The 15,897-nt window shown below is 36.6% G+C and overlaps 1 protein-coding gene across 3 annotated transcripts in view; it reads left to right on the top strand.

Annotated features, from left to right (window-relative positions):
- Nucleotides 1-15,897, top strand: part of LOC102810261 (pregnancy zone protein-like) — a 73,517-nt gene that overhangs the window by 33,500 nt on the left and 24,120 nt on the right. The window contains exons 12-17 of one of the 3 annotated variants that reach the window (XM_085506938.1): nt 353-502; nt 1,263-1,454; nt 9,081-9,198; nt 11,590-11,622; nt 15,001-15,187; nt 15,569-15,797. In XM_085506938.1, coding sequence (XP_085363064.1) covers nt 353-502; nt 1,263-1,454; nt 9,081-9,198; nt 11,590-11,622; nt 15,001-15,187; nt 15,569-15,797 — 909 coding nt within the window. Of the gene's footprint in view, nt 1-352; nt 503-1,262; nt 1,455-8,907; nt 9,011-9,080; nt 9,199-11,589; nt 11,623-15,000; nt 15,188-15,568; nt 15,798-15,897 lie in introns of all 3 variants that reach the window. The other 2 variants (XM_085506939.1, XM_085506940.1) reach the window with 2 other exon arrangements.

Raw genomic sequence — 15,897 nt, 5'->3', positions numbered from 1 at the left:
CATTGATTGTGAAACTGTTTCGTTCACTGTGGATTTTTCTCCAAATTTTACGCTTTTTAGAGGCAGCAAATCCACTGGTACTGACAACGTTACAAAATATTAACAATAATGAACTCCCCCAACAACCCATATAATGGACTCGAGCACACTTTGTGCTCCATATATGTACTCTGTTCATGCCTCGCACATGTATATGTCGCACAAAGTGAGCTGTCGCTCATTATGGGTTGGCGGATTGTTCATTATTGTTTAAATATTACCAGTTTGTTGAAAAAATATTCTAAAGTCATTTCATACAATGACTATGTTCTTCTGTGATAATAATTATATTCATATTTCTACTTAAATTTAGGTTAGTTTAGAATTTGTTGAAGAGGAAAAAAAACCTGGTGCTGAAACTCGACTTAATTTGAAAGCTTCTCCAGGCTCATTGTGTGCATTGGGAGTTGTTGACAAGAGCGTTCACTTGATGAAATCAAGTAATCAACTTACAAAACATCAGGTAAGGAAAAATATTCTTATCAAATTTAGAAAGAATTGTTTAGTAGAGAAAATGGTCATGAGCGTTAACCATATGCATGTAAGAGTTTTGTAAACTGTTTTACTTTGATCATAAGTTTTCATCACTGCGACTTGCAGTCTTAACCTTTTGAAAGAAAAAAAAATTAAAAACCAAATTAGACTTGCAATTGTATCTTGCATGTAAAATTATGTCAAAATTATGATTGCATAATTTCATTAAAGTCTTATTTTTTCTTATTTTTGCGAAAACATTACTCAGTTCACACAGTTTATTGATCGCCTTATTTTCTGTTCGTTATTGTAGACCTCTTTTTGAATTCAACTGGATAATTTCCACTTTATTTCCGACCATGCAAACCCGGAAATGCCACCCACCCAGATCTGTTCAATAGCTCTCTAAAGTTAAAGTACTTTCTGTTCTTAGCACCGCTGTTGACTTTGTCAAGCAGAGCTTATCATATTAGGGACGATCTCATATTCAAACACTTGGGTCAAACCTGGGTAAACCCAAACTGTCTAAACCACCCAAATAAAACCCAATTTCACGGTTTCAACGTCTAGACAATAGACAATTTCATCTGTAATTATTTGTAGGTATATCAACTAAATATTCAATATGTGTATGCCAGTAAAAACCATTTTTGTGGCAAATGCTGATTCTTGAAAAGCATTTGATACATGTTGTTGATGTCTAGAATAAAAAAAAAAGAAGAATGGTTTCAATGCTATTTTCTTTTCAGGTATTTGACACTTTGAATGATTATGACCTGTCTCGGTCATATGGCTATGTAGACCGTAATACACACTGTGATCGAGATAGCGATAGTAGCAGTAGTGAAGAAAGCAAAGAAAGACGTCAAAAACGTTCTTCTCCTCCTTTTTATTATGACCAAGGATATTCTACTTTTGATGACTCTCTGAAAGCATTTGAGGTATGCATATCATAATGTTAGTAAAGGTGATGATCAGGCTAATGATTACAACATGGATTTAGACATAACTTCAAATGTAATAATCAATTGTGTCTGTTGCCATCAAACTAAAAAAAAATGTTTGGAATGAAAGGAACGCTAAGGTTTAGTAGCGAGATGCATGTTAAATAGCAAGCTGTAAATATTAAACTGTGATCAACTGTGAATTTTCCGATTTTGAAATTCAATATTGAAATTCAATATTGAAATACTGAGATATTTCAGAGGGGCCGGAACATGGCATTGAGATATCCTTACTTGGCAATCATCAGACATTTATAAAACATTATTATTCCCAGGCATATATTGCTGGAGGGGGGAATATAGTGCTCACCAGCGTCTGTCAGTCTTATCAGGAATACTATTGCAGATAGACCAGTACTTTATTGAAGACATTGTCACATGGTCTGATTAACATATTTAATGACTGTATATGCATGTGACTTAATTAAAAATGCATTACTATCATATCTGAAAACACAATTGAAGATATATGCATATAACCAGTGCTTGTAATAAAAATGCCAGTGGATTCCTTCCTCATTACAGCCGTTCTGAGAATTATTCGGACAGTCACTTTGCAATATATGTTGCAACTTTGCAAAACACTTTGGCCTTTGCCAATCTAGACTTGTCGGCGCCACTTGATTGACAGATGGTGGTTTGGGATTCATTATTAGTCCCCGTTCAGACGAAGTCCGAAAACGGGGACTTATAATTCGGTCTCCGTTCGTCCGTGTGTCTGTGCGTCCGTCCGGAGTCATATCTCAGAGTCCCTTGGACCGATTCGGTTCATTCTTTGCATGTGCCTAGTACTTTATGTGGTACATATGCACATGCATTGGTTTAGCGATTCGATTCAAAATGGCCGTCTGGCAGCCATCTTGTTTTTTGAAAATGTTGTATTTTGGACATGCTTTGTCAGTTTTCATTCAAACTTGGTACATAGATTATACATGTTAGGATACATGTCTATGATGGATCAAAGATGGTCGACTGGCAGGCATCTTGTTTTCGTTTTTTTATGCGGTATCTTGGACGTGCTCTGTCAGTTTTCATTAAAATTTGGCACATACATGTACTTTATACATGTTAGGATGCATATCCATGACAATTTGTTTCAAAATCTGGGCAAGGATGGCCGATTGACAGCCATCTGACTTTTTGGCCTTACTACTATATTTCCACAATTTATGTACCATTTTCATTTGTATTTGGCACATACATCATACATATCAGTGTGTTTCATAATCAGATCAAAGATGGCTGAATAACGGCTGTTTTTATTTTGGCCATATTACTATGATACGAAACGCGTGTTTTGATGTAAATAAACAATCTGTTGTATACGCCACTTGGAACTCAAGTTTCAAGGACACGCTCGCGACAACCCCTCCGCTTTAATATGACAAAGAGAACTTAACACAAAGAGAACTTAACGGGGACTGTGTCATTTTCAATGACTTGTTTCATAGGGGTTGACAGCATGGTGAATCTAGAGCGCGTATACAACAATCATTCTTTATTTCTTATATTTATATTGTAATTATTTTCAGTAATTTTAAAAATCGCAAGTTGTGTGTTGCTTAAATTTGTCGAAAAACGTCAACCCCTCGCTCATTTTAGTCAGTTGTACCTGTTACAAAAATGGAATAGACATAATAACGGTCGGTTTAGTTCGACGCAAACTGATTGTACTCACAGTCCCTCTATCACTGTGCTGTACTTAACTCTGTTTCAGCGTTCTGTTGAAAATTGAATATTTATTATAAGAAATGTCAAAATGCTGTTCCTGTGATCAGTATAGTCTGCCTTCTGAGAAAAATATATACACAGTAATGAAGCGAGATTTGAATTTTACTTTCAAAAAAATATCGCAAGTGCCAGCAGAGCAGTTGACTGAGAGAAACGTAGATAGAATACTGACTTATATTGAGGCAGTATCTCGGTTGGATCCACAGACTGTTCACTTTTTCGACGAGGCCGGTGTCAAACGAACAACGTGCAACAGAATATATGGTCACAGTGTAGTGGGGACCAGGGCGTTCGAAGTGCAGCGATATGCTTCCGATGTGAATTTGCTTCATGGTGCGAGAGGCGTCAGCCACTTCAACATTTTGAATGGTGCTTCAAATGGATTCGAAATGCTAGAGTTTTTTGACGAAGCATTGGACGTACTCACAACCGAAGGCGACCATGTACTCACAGAGGGCGACACTGTTGTAATGGATAACTGCGGATTCCACCACGGTCGATTTGCGGAACAAACCCTACACGACATGCTTGCAGCTAGGCGAATCAATTTACTGTTCCAACCACCATATAGTCCAGAGTTCAACACGTGTGAAATGTGCTTTCGGCATGTTAAAAGGCAACTGAAGGACAGGGACGTGTTTGCAATTCAATTCACCGAGCTTGCCATTATCGAAGCTGTTGCTGCAATAACCCCATTGATGTCGCGACACTTTTTCAGGTTCTGTGGGTTTCCGTTGTGAAAGCCTCACTTTGTATGGATTTATACAGTGCCTTGCACACAAGCAAAAGAGCCCTTTTCAGGGCCACCACATCCTCCAAAAAGAGTATATCGTTATAAGCCTTGTTAATGTTCATGAATAAAAATAGACACTCGTACAAATAAACAAATGCACGGCACATACAGAATTGTCATTTTCTGTAAGACCACGAAAAAAATCTAGCAATAAAGTATTACAAAAGAGAATTTGGATAAATGCACTGTCTGGTGGAAATAAATTCTGATATATGTTATGACACAGTTTCAGGTAGACTGGCAAAGTCGGGCATTTTTTTTGTTTAAAAAAAAATATAATTGTTTTGTAAGTAATTTTAGCGCTAGTTTTTGCAATGACGCTAAAAAGGCTAATTTGTATCACATTGTTATACGTTGATCTCTCTGTGAAATTAGTATATTATTTCGCACATTCACACTTTGCTGGTAATAAATCATCTTTTTAGCTCCGCTGTCGACTTTGTCGAGCGCAGCTTATCATATGAGTGATTGTCCGGTGTCGTCTGTGTCAATGTTTTACTTTTTCAACTTCTTGTTAAAAAATGCTAGTCCAATTGCTTTGATATTACATATATAGGTACTACATGTGGACCTCTTTCAGATTTGTTCATTTCATGATGATATCTTCAATTCTCTAATTTTGGTGAATATTTTTGTCATTTTTGGTAAAAAGTGATATTTTCAACTTCTTGTTAAAAACCGCAAGTCCAATTGCTTTGATATTACATATATAGGTACTACATGTGGACCTCTCTCAGATTTGTTCATTTTGTAATGATATCTTTAATTCTCTAATTTTGGTGAATATTTTTGTAATTTTTGGTAAAAAGTGATATTTTCCACATCTTGTTGAAAACTGCAAGTCTGATTGTTTTGATATTATACATATTGTTTATTTTTTAATGATACTTTCTGTTTTTTAATTGAAATGTGCTTTGCTAACAGCGGAGCTATCTCAGCCCAGAGGCTGCTTGTTTTAATATTCCAGTATTACAAATCTACTAAATTCATGAATAGACGTGCTTGTTTATGTTTCAAATATCGGTAACTTGCCCCAGCGTAGTGAACGTGAATTCTGCAAATTAGACAATTATGTCTAGATATCAGACTATTAAACACCAAAATTGATAGACTTGCATACAGTATCTTGTTTATATTTTAGGTGTTTTCAATATTTTTTTTAAAAATTGCGAAAATATGTTTTTTTCTTGGTAACCCGACTTTCATTCATACACTACTCAATATTTTACTTTACTGGACAAGCACCAAAATAAATAAATAAATAAATAAAATGCATTCAAGTCCAAGATAACTAATCAGAATCACTATAGTCCACATAACTGAAATTCTTGTTTTGTTACTATTGACATCACATCGGAATACTGGGACAAATTTAGTAAAGTTCGATTGTACAAATTAATTTTAGGAAGGACTGAAATAACAACAAAACTGTTCGGTCAACAAAATGACTTGTTTATTTGAAACATGTATAGAATAATATATGTTGACAAACATGATCAGAACAATATGTAACACGGCGAAAAAGTCAGATAACACAGTCCACAAATACAATATACTGATGTAAGTATTAATAACGTCACATTCCCTTGCCAACCCTCTCAGCTGCTTCCAGTAATGCATCTAAATTTGAATCAACACGAATTGGGTCGGTGAGAAGGGAATTGGAACAGCCTAGTTGGGGAGCTGTATAGTACAAGTTTCTGAGGATATATCGGGTGCAGATAAAGAGCTCGGTGCAATTTTCTCTGTAGAGATGAAAGAACGGTTTCCTTTCAAACTAGTGATAGTGATTTTGCGATAATTTGCTACAATCTATACCACGATCTATTATTGAAGTCTCAACTGTTTGTTCAACTGGGGTGCGAATATCACCTGGAACACTTGTAAGGGGAGAGACAGGGTATTTAGATACCGATAATATTCCGGACATTTTGGGAATAGCTGGCAGCATTGGCGTGCCGTGATTTGGAGTCTGTGGATAATAATCCCCATGCGTATATTGCTCATGTATGAACTGTGATGTGCCGATAATCTGGTATCCAGGTGGAGAAACAAACCCTCTATAGCAGCGCAAATCAGTGAGATGTTCAGGTGTGCTTGATGGTTGACTATAGCCTGGAAATTGTCTGTAACCATGTCTGTACATGTGATATGGTAGCACTGGAAATTGTCTGTAACCATGTCCGTACATGTGATATGGTAGCACTGGAAATTGTCTGTAACTATGTCTGTACATGTGATATGGTAGCACTGGAAATTGTCTGTAACCATGTCCGTACATGTGATATGGTAGCACTGGAAATTGTCTGTAACTATGTCTGTACATGTGATATGGTAGCACTGGAAATTGTCTGTAACTATGTCCGTACATGTGATATGGTAGCACTGGAAATTGTCTGTAACTATGTCTGTACATGTGATATGGTAGCACTGGAAATTGTCTGTAACCATGTCCGTACATGTGATATGGTAGCACTGGAAATTGTCTGTAACTATGTCTGTACATGTGATATGGTAGCACTGGAAATTGTCTGTAACCATGTCCGTACATGTGATATGGTAGCACTGGAAATTGTCTGTAACTATGTCTGTACATGTGATATGGTAGCACTGGAAATTGTCTGTAACCATGTCTGTACATGTGATATGGTAGCACTGGAAATTGTCTGTAACTATGTCTGTACATGTGATATGGTAGCACTGGAAATTGTCTGTAACTATGTCTGTACATGTGATATGGTAGCACTGGAAATTGTCTGTAACTATGTCTGTACATGTGATATGGTAGCACTGGAAATTGTCTGTAACTATGTCTGTACATGTGATATGGTAGCACTGGAAATTGCACATTTGGGTGGTACTGATGATGTTGTGGATACATTAAGCCAGGATATATGTTAGTTTGATGAGATTTTTTACTGATGCTGGTGTCAACGTGAACTTCATTGCCCTTAATTTCACTTTCATCAGTACTGGAAGAAGGGCGAAGACCATGCCGCTTTTTTTCTTTCTTTTGGGTATAGGCGCATCCGGTTCACTTTCACTGTTATCCTCTGTTTGGATTTTTTTAATTGGAGATGCTGAAATGAAAAAATAAATGAAACAAATTTAATGAAAAAAAACTATTATATAACAGTTTTAATAACGCCATGCTCATGTTGCCTTTGCATATTAATTTGTATTATTTTCCACATGCAGTTCACTCATACTTACTGACATTCAGCATGCCGCACATTGCTTATGGTCGTCAATGGCAATGTGTTCTTGACTTTGACCTGGTAATTTCGACATGTCCTCCTGTTGTTTTGAAAATAACTTCATAAACTCTGCTCTGTCGGCTTGTGGATTGGCTGTATTTGGAATATTGTTGATCTTATTGTCACAAGCATGACGAAGTAGGGTAATATCACGCTGCAGTGCTGTTTTCCCGTTCATGGTTTTAAAATCATATCGCTCTGGAAACGCAGCTAATAATTTTTGTGTTACGGCTATAGTAAACGTTGATCTTGACCGACTAAGAAAATCCTGCATTAACTTCAATTCATTGTGTTTTTCCGCAATCGTTTTCGATAACCTACTTTCTCTGTCCTTCAATTTTTTAATGCTGGCTCCATGGTCGTGCTTGTGTTTGTCTAAACGTCCATAGAAGGAATACCCCTTGCACGGCTCACCTACAAGACATCCGTCATTATTACGGTTGTTGGTTGCTCTGTGTCCTCTTTTGTGGCAAATCGTGCATGTGTAACGTGTATTATTTCCCACAGCAGGTGGTTCATTAACATGTCTTTCTAACTCGCAGCGTTGCGACACAACTGCGATTTTTTCATCTTTCAAGAGTTCTAACTCTTTACAGATGTCAGCTTTCTTTCCACGTTTGTTTAGTTCCAAAATCAAGCTGTCGTGGACAGGAAACAGAACTTCCGCTAACGACATTGACTGTTGCTCTTTCTGTCTCATTTTCGCTCGACTGCAAGCGTTCTGTTATCAACTCTTCGGTGCTGCTGGAGAACATCCCTCGATTACAGTAACCTTGGCGCACAGATATTCGGCATTTTGAACCTGCTTTGCGCACCGATAAAAATCATGAACATCGTGCGGGGAGTTGGACAGTATTACGATAGTATCCTTGTCATTTTCAAACTGCAGCTGAAAAAGTGAATCGCTCTCAAGGAAGGCACTTTTGATTTGACAAAGTTCATCAAACCATTATAATCAAGTTTTCCGTCTGTGTATCCCTGACGTACTCTCCCACCTCGGTATGAAATCTGGATTTGATACATAATGCACCAGTAATGCAAGTTTGGCTCAAAACTGTCGCGAAACTGCAGCGCGTCCAATGCCAAGAAACTTTTCTTTGAGCCTTCCCGCCAATGACGAGTTCATTAATACCTGGAGTCACTCAACACTGGGGAGTTGTTTTTTGTGCTATGTATGGAGGACTCAGATGGTTATAACAATTTAAAATAACATTTTGAATGCATATACAACATATAAGCTGTTAATATATGGTAACCGACGCGTGTCGTTTTGAAATAACAGCGTTTTACCCGCATCTAATAGATAATGGAATAATCCAAATTGTGGGTGTAGCAATACGATGGCGCCGACAAGTCTAGATTGGCAAAGACCCAAGTGTTTTGCAAAGTTGCAACATATATTGCAAAGTGACTGTCCGAATAATTCTCAGAACGGCTGTTAAAGTGAAAGTACCCTAAAAATACTTCAATGAATCAAATCCAATGTGATGTTTTGATCTTTATCCTGTTTTTACATTAATTTTTACTTATCATGCATAATCCTAAGATGTTCGGAAAATATTCTATTCATCTATGTGTTGTATCATGCAATATTTTTTTTCATTACTAGGACACTGGTCTGATTGTGATAACTAATGTTACTTTAGAAACCAGACCATGTATATATCGTGAAGAGTGGTATTTCCGTGGCAGGACAAATTTTTTTGATGGTGGTAATTACATGTTATATTTTTTTTGCTGTTTTGCCCCATTTTTGTAAATGACTAAATTCCTGGTTTTCAGAATGCGGGTATGATTGTGATGAATAATGTTCTCCTTGAAACGAGACCCTGTCAGTGGCATTCAAGAAGACCAAGCTGGGTGCAGCATTATTCTTACAGTTCTTTTGATACACAAAGGGGTAAGATATGCATATTTGCTCTTGATATCTGATATTCAATGCAACATCACATGGTGTGATACTAAAGCCCTAAAATCAGTTTTCTAGAGTTAGTAGTTTAACTTTATTAGCTCAGCTGTCAACAAAGTGGAGTGTAGCTATTCATTTTGCTGTTCGTCAGTTTCCCATAGACAATTAATTTTGGTTCAGTTCGTTAATTAATCTGTATGTTCGTTCATGTGTACCATGTCTCGGACATTATTTAAGCACTCACATTTAAACTTAATACACATGACATACATATGCAAATATAATTTTCACTACCATTTGATCGAGTATGGCCGATTGGCAGCCATTTTAATCCTCAAAATTGATAAATTCTGATTCTTAAACCTGTTTGTCTCTTGGGGACGAACAGGCTGATTTCATTCAAGCTTTGTGTCATGATAATGCATATCTGGTTACAGATGCACATCTTTTTAGGTCTGCTATCGACTTTGTCAAGCGGTGCTTATCATATGAGTGATTGACCGTCTTGCGTGTCAACTTTTTACTTTTACAATATTACATGTATACAGGTACTACAGGTAGACCTCTCTCAGATTTGTTCATTTCGTGATGATATCTTCAATTCTGTAATTGCCTTGCCCGTAGTGTAGTGTAAACGAAGGGGAAGGTATAGTAAGGGAAAGATTTTGGGCGTCGTTGTTGTTGGTGCGACTTGTGGGTATGATAACTCAAGTAATTTTTACATGATCAGTTTCAAATTCATATATGGTATTAACAAACATGCAACGATGGCCAAGTTCGATGTTGGTGCAATTTGTTCGCATAATTAATGAGAGATGGCTACTGATTGGTTATCTCTTGTGGGCCCGATAGCTCAAGTATTTTTTACCCGATCGGTTTCAAATTTATATATGTTATGAACAAAGGTGTAAGAATATCCAAGTTCAATTTTGATGCACTTTACATGCATAATGAGATATGGAGTAATTATTTTTAGTCCCCGTTCGGACGAAGTCCGAAAACGGGGACTTATAATTCGGTCTCCGTCCGTGCGTCTGTGTGTCTGTGCGTCCGTCCGGAGTCGTATCTCAGAATCCCTTGGACCGATTCCGTTCATTCTTTGCATGTGCCGAGTACTTTATGTGGTACATATGCACATGCAGTGGTTTAGCGATTCGATTCAAAATGGCAGACTGGCAGACATCTTGTTTTTTGAAAATGTTGTATTTTGGACATGCTTTGTCAGTTTTCATTCAAATTTAGTACATAGATCATACATGTTAGGATACATGTCCCCGACCATCCGTGAGTTCCTGAGTCTGTCCGTCCATCCGTCCGTGTGTCCATCCGTTCGTGCGTCAGTCTGTTCAGAGTCGTATTTCAGAATCCTGTGGGCCGATTCCATTCATTCTTTGCATGTGCCTAGTACCTTGTGTGGGACATATGTACATGCTGTGTCAGTTGTCATTCAAACTTGGTATATAGATTATACATGTTAGGATACATGTCCATGACTATTTATTTCTCAATTGGATCAAAGATGGTCGACTGGCAGGCATCTTGTTTTTTGTTTTTTATACGGTATCTTGTATGTGCCAAATTTGAATAAAAACTGACAGAGCACGTCCATGTACTTTATACATGTTAGGATGCCTGTCCATGACAATTTGTTTCAAAATCTGGTGAAGGATGGCCGATTGACAGACATCTGACTTTTTGGCCTTACTGCTATATTTCCACAATTTATGTACACATACATCATACATATCAGTGTGTTTCATAATCAGATCAAAGATGGCTGAATAATGGCTGTTTTTATTTTTGGCCATATTACTACTACAATGAACTCGTGTTTTGATGTAAATAAACAATCTGTTGTATATGCCACTTGGAACTCAAGTTTCAAGGACACGCTCGCGACAACGCCTCCGCTTTAATATGACGAGCACAAAGAGAACTTTCCAAAATTTAACGGGGACTGTGTCATTTTCAATGACTTGTTTCAGTTAAAACATTCATTTTTTTAGTTAAAGAAAAGTAGTTTTAATGCTTTGAAATTCAATCCTCATAATTTGTATCAGGATTTAATGAGAAAATCCATGGTGTAATAGTTGTTTTGAAATCCTTTGGAATTTTCCAATGTTGTGTGATTATGTATACATTTTTACCTTGCCCGTACCATCAAGGATGGAAGGGAAAGGTATATTAAGGGAAAAATTTTCAATTAGCATTTCATGCGTGCTAGTTCAAAATTGGATTTTTCTAGTAGCATCTCAAATAACATAGCTACTGACTTTTTGTTTATAGTCCCTGTTTAGATAATGTCTGAGAACAAGGATTTACCCATGTGCATGTGTTCGTCCTTTCGGGATGATGTACATGTTTGTGCTCTTAATTTTACAGAAATCCTAAGGATGGCATCAATGATGTCAAAAGGTAGGTTGGGAATTTTTTTGTAAAAACAATAATGGTTGGATCTTTGTTTAAAATAATATTAATTTCTTTTGACATAAAGCCGGAGGGGTGTCACCTGCTTGCGTGTGGGAATTGAGTCTCTAAGAGACGATAAGTGTATGCTAAAACAGGAAGGCTCATGGGAAGACGCTTGATTGTAAACAACTACTTGCTATGTTCATTTGTATGCACACATGACTCGCCTGCTTTAAATATTAAACTTGTATAGGCCATAAACAGCAATGGTGCTTGGTCTCAATAGAATGTTACGTACTGGATTATTTGCATGTTGCAGTTTTGTCATGCTAGAATGTCACTGGGTCTCTATGTATTCTAATTTCACAGACCTTGGCTTTTATACATTACTTCTTAGTGTCTTAAGGCAATCAGATAAAACACATTCTCGTGCTCATGGCTGTGCAAGACTGTAAAAATGCCTCACCATACTAGACTTATTAGTGCCTGTTCAGGCACAGCCTGAAATTAAAGGGGACTTTATAAAACGGGTTTTGTCAATATCCGTTTTCAGTCTCCAACATGTTATCAGAAATTCTACAGCAGATATCAGTGAAACTTGGTAATGATTAAATACAACCAGGAAATTCAGGCAGTGGCCCTTTTTCAGTGTAATTTTTTTTTCTATGATCTCTCACTTAATTCAGATATTACACTGAAGAAAGGCCCTTGTCTGAAACATCTGGTTATACTGGATAATACTACAATAACCTACTACTAAAAATATATATTGTGGTGACCAGATTTGACTGGCTTGGTACCAAACCATGGTTTAGATTGGTATGGAAACTCGCCATACCAGACTGACCTAGAGCCTCAACTATACTAAACAAGTCAGATACATTTGTATTACCTTTTAATGTATGTAGTCTTGTGTTAAATAAATTTCATGATATCATACATAAATTACCTTTTTATCACCATGTGCAGCCATAATCTGTACTTGTAATGTGTGTAGCTTTCTATTTTATATCATACGTAAATTACCCTTACCCACCGTGTACAGCCATTTCTGTGTGCTGGTATTTTTAGTCCCCGTTCGTACGTAGTCCGAAAACGGGGACTTATGTTTTGCCCTGTGTGCGTCCGTGATCACTTGTATCTCGAACATGCATGGACCGATTAAGTTCAAACTTCACTCATACATCACACATTATATGGGACATATGCACATGCATTATTTTCATGATCCGATTAACGATAGCCAAATAGCGGCCATTTTAAGGCCGAAAATGCATCAAAATCGCACAATTTCACCATTCCGGACCCGGATCTCAGTTATGCATGGACGGATTTTGTTCAAATTTGGTACATACATTAAAAATAATAGGACCTTGATGCACGTCATTTTTTTCCCTGGATCAAGTTCAAAATGGCCGACTGGCGGCCATTTTGTTTTAAAGAATTCAGTTCTGGATCCGTATCTGAGACATGCCTGGATTGATAGAGTTCAAACTTCACACACACAAGGTACATCATGTCACAAATATGTATGTGCATTTGTTTCATGATCTAATTAACGATAGCCAAATGGCGGCCGCTTTAAGGCCGAAAATGCATTGAAATCACACATTTTTATCATTCCGGACCCGGATCTCAGTTATGCATGGACGGATTTTGTTCAAGTTTGGTACATACATTAAACATATTAGGACCTTGATGCACGACATTTTTTTTTTTCGGATCAAGTTCGAAATGGCCGACTGGCGGCCATTTTGTTTTAAAGAATTCAGTTCTGGATCCGTATCAGAGACATGTCTGGATTGATCAAGTTCAAACTTCACACACACACATGGTACATCATGTTGCAAATAGATATGTGCATTTGTTTCATGATCCGCTTAACAATAGCTTAACAATATCATACATATGCCTGTGCATTTGGGCCAGTCCTTTTAAGGTCAAAAATTTACAAAAATTGCACATTTTCACCATACCGGAACTGAATCTTAGTCATGCGTGGGCAAATTTAGTTTAAATTTTTTGGGGGATTGTGTTGAAAATGGCTGACTGGTGGCTATTTTGTTTTACTGAATGCAGTTCAACATCCATATTGTTGCTGCTTTGAATGTATATGTCACTCAAATATGAACAGAATGGGGACGTGTCATTGACAATGACTTGTTACCCTTGTAAATCGCACCAATATGCTGCGCATGGAAACCAAATAACAAATTTGTGCAAATCCCCAGGACTGCTTTTCATAAAAATTTTAAGTAAACTTTTTTTCTTGAAATGGTATATTTAAAAATCCTGTAATTAGATTTTATAGCTCTTACACGCCATGTGATGATTTGACAAATGAAAATCAGTGGATTAAATTTGAATTTTAAATGGGTTTTAAAGTGTTTTTAGGAGAACCTTATTAGTGTGAAAGATGCAGTGTGATTGTTAGTGTGTGATGTGTTATCAGTGGAAGAATTCTTTCGTAATTCATTTCTCAATTTGTGTAATACTGTGAAATAATTTATTTTTACTGGATTTAATTTTCACTGAAAAGACTTTTTTGGTATTTTGTGTGGAATTTATTTTCACTGATTTTTGGCGAGTTCAATGTAAAATATAGGAAAAAAGTTATATTAATAGCGAAAATAGTGAAAATTAATTCCAAACGTATAATAACTAGGGTGAGGGTATGCAAGCAGTGTGATATGCAATGAAGATCTTGCATGAATTGATAAAGTCAAGCAAAAATGTTCACAAATTGAAAAACAGATATACTTTTCTAAGGAAAAATACAAATGATTGTGTAAAACAAATGTTTGTGTCGTGATTTAAATCCATCTGGATAGAGTTCAGTAGCGAGAACGAGGCTACTGTTACTAACATGTGGTTTATCATTTTGATTTGAATAAACTGTTGATCGACAGTCATTTTGAAGACGTGAATGGCTGTTAAATACGCGTTTTTGTCAAATTTTAGACAAGAATTATGCTCGACTAGTAAACTAATTCGTGTTTTTCATTTATTTATGACTAGATAATAAATTATGTATGTAATTAAAAATATGTGTGGTCGTATGGTGCAATATCATTGAGATCAAACGTTGAGAAGCAATGAAGGAATAAAAACATTTCTCTAACAATTACGTAGATGTACATGAATAACTTTTTAAATGTTCGAACTGCATTGTCTTTTTTTCTCCTGGTGATATTACATCAACACTTCCTGAATTGCAAAAACAAACAAAAAAAACATTGACTTCAGTTTGATCCAACTGAACAGAATCGCAGTCGCACATACCCTAAGGCATCACCTACTGGAAGTCTCCAGTGTGTTGGATAGCCAAAATGATGTATTAACATGATTGATATATACCACTTGTTGATGTAATTGTTTGCACAGGTGATGGTCGTTTAGGTGCACCTGGTTTAGCAGGACCCGTAGGTGCACCTGAGGTAGTGGCAATAGACTCTGCATTTGAGATGGAAGCAGAGGAGAATGTCATAGAAGATGACTTAGAATTCACACCACTTGTGGAAATTCGTACCTATTTTCCTGAAACATGGCTGTGGCAATTAGAAACAGTTGGGTAAGTACAAGAATACCAGTGCTAACGCCAGAGAATGTCACAATTTTGACAGGGCAAATTGCCCTGTAGAATCTTGGGATATTTTGTACATGTTATTAACCCACTGTTTGGTTTCTCATTGTCATTTTAATGCTTTAAATACATGTAAATTTGCTGGGAAATTAGGCTTACAGTTAATGAATAACTCCATGTAAATGTTCCTATTGTCAAGGAACTTCTCATTGTATCTGTTATTGAAACTTGGCATGTTGATTAAACATATTCCACCAACATGAAAGGAAAGCCACTACACAAACATTTATACAAAGTATTGTGCCAGTGGTGCCATGAATGAGATTATCAAATGACTCGTTTCTAATCAATAGTTCTGTCTCCTCGTAGTGATAATGGGGAAGTTGATGTCAATGTAGAAGTACCACATACAATAACAGAATGGATTGGTAGTGGGTTTTGTACCTCTTCACAGTTTGGTGTTGGTGTATCAGATACGACAACGTTAACAGCTTTCCAACCATTTTTCCTCTCTTACACTTTGCCATATTCTGTAATTCGAGGAGAGAAAGTACCAGTGTTGATATCAGTCTTCAATTATTTATCTGAATGTTTAACTGTGAGTGATTTATTAACAAGTTTTGGTTTGGTTTAATTTATATTAAAATAGAATTAATACTTTTTTAATATCTACTGCAATTATAGGAGGACAATTATCA

The sequence above is a fragment of the Saccoglossus kowalevskii genome, chromosome 13 (genome assembly GCF_978046115.1).
Source record: "Saccoglossus kowalevskii chromosome 13, keSacKowa6.1, whole genome shotgun sequence".
Classification (NCBI taxonomy): domain Eukaryota; kingdom Metazoa; phylum Hemichordata; class Enteropneusta; family Harrimaniidae; genus Saccoglossus; species Saccoglossus kowalevskii.
The sequence above is the reverse complement of the archived record's forward strand: the minus strand, read 5'-3'. Positions and strand labels throughout refer to the sequence as shown.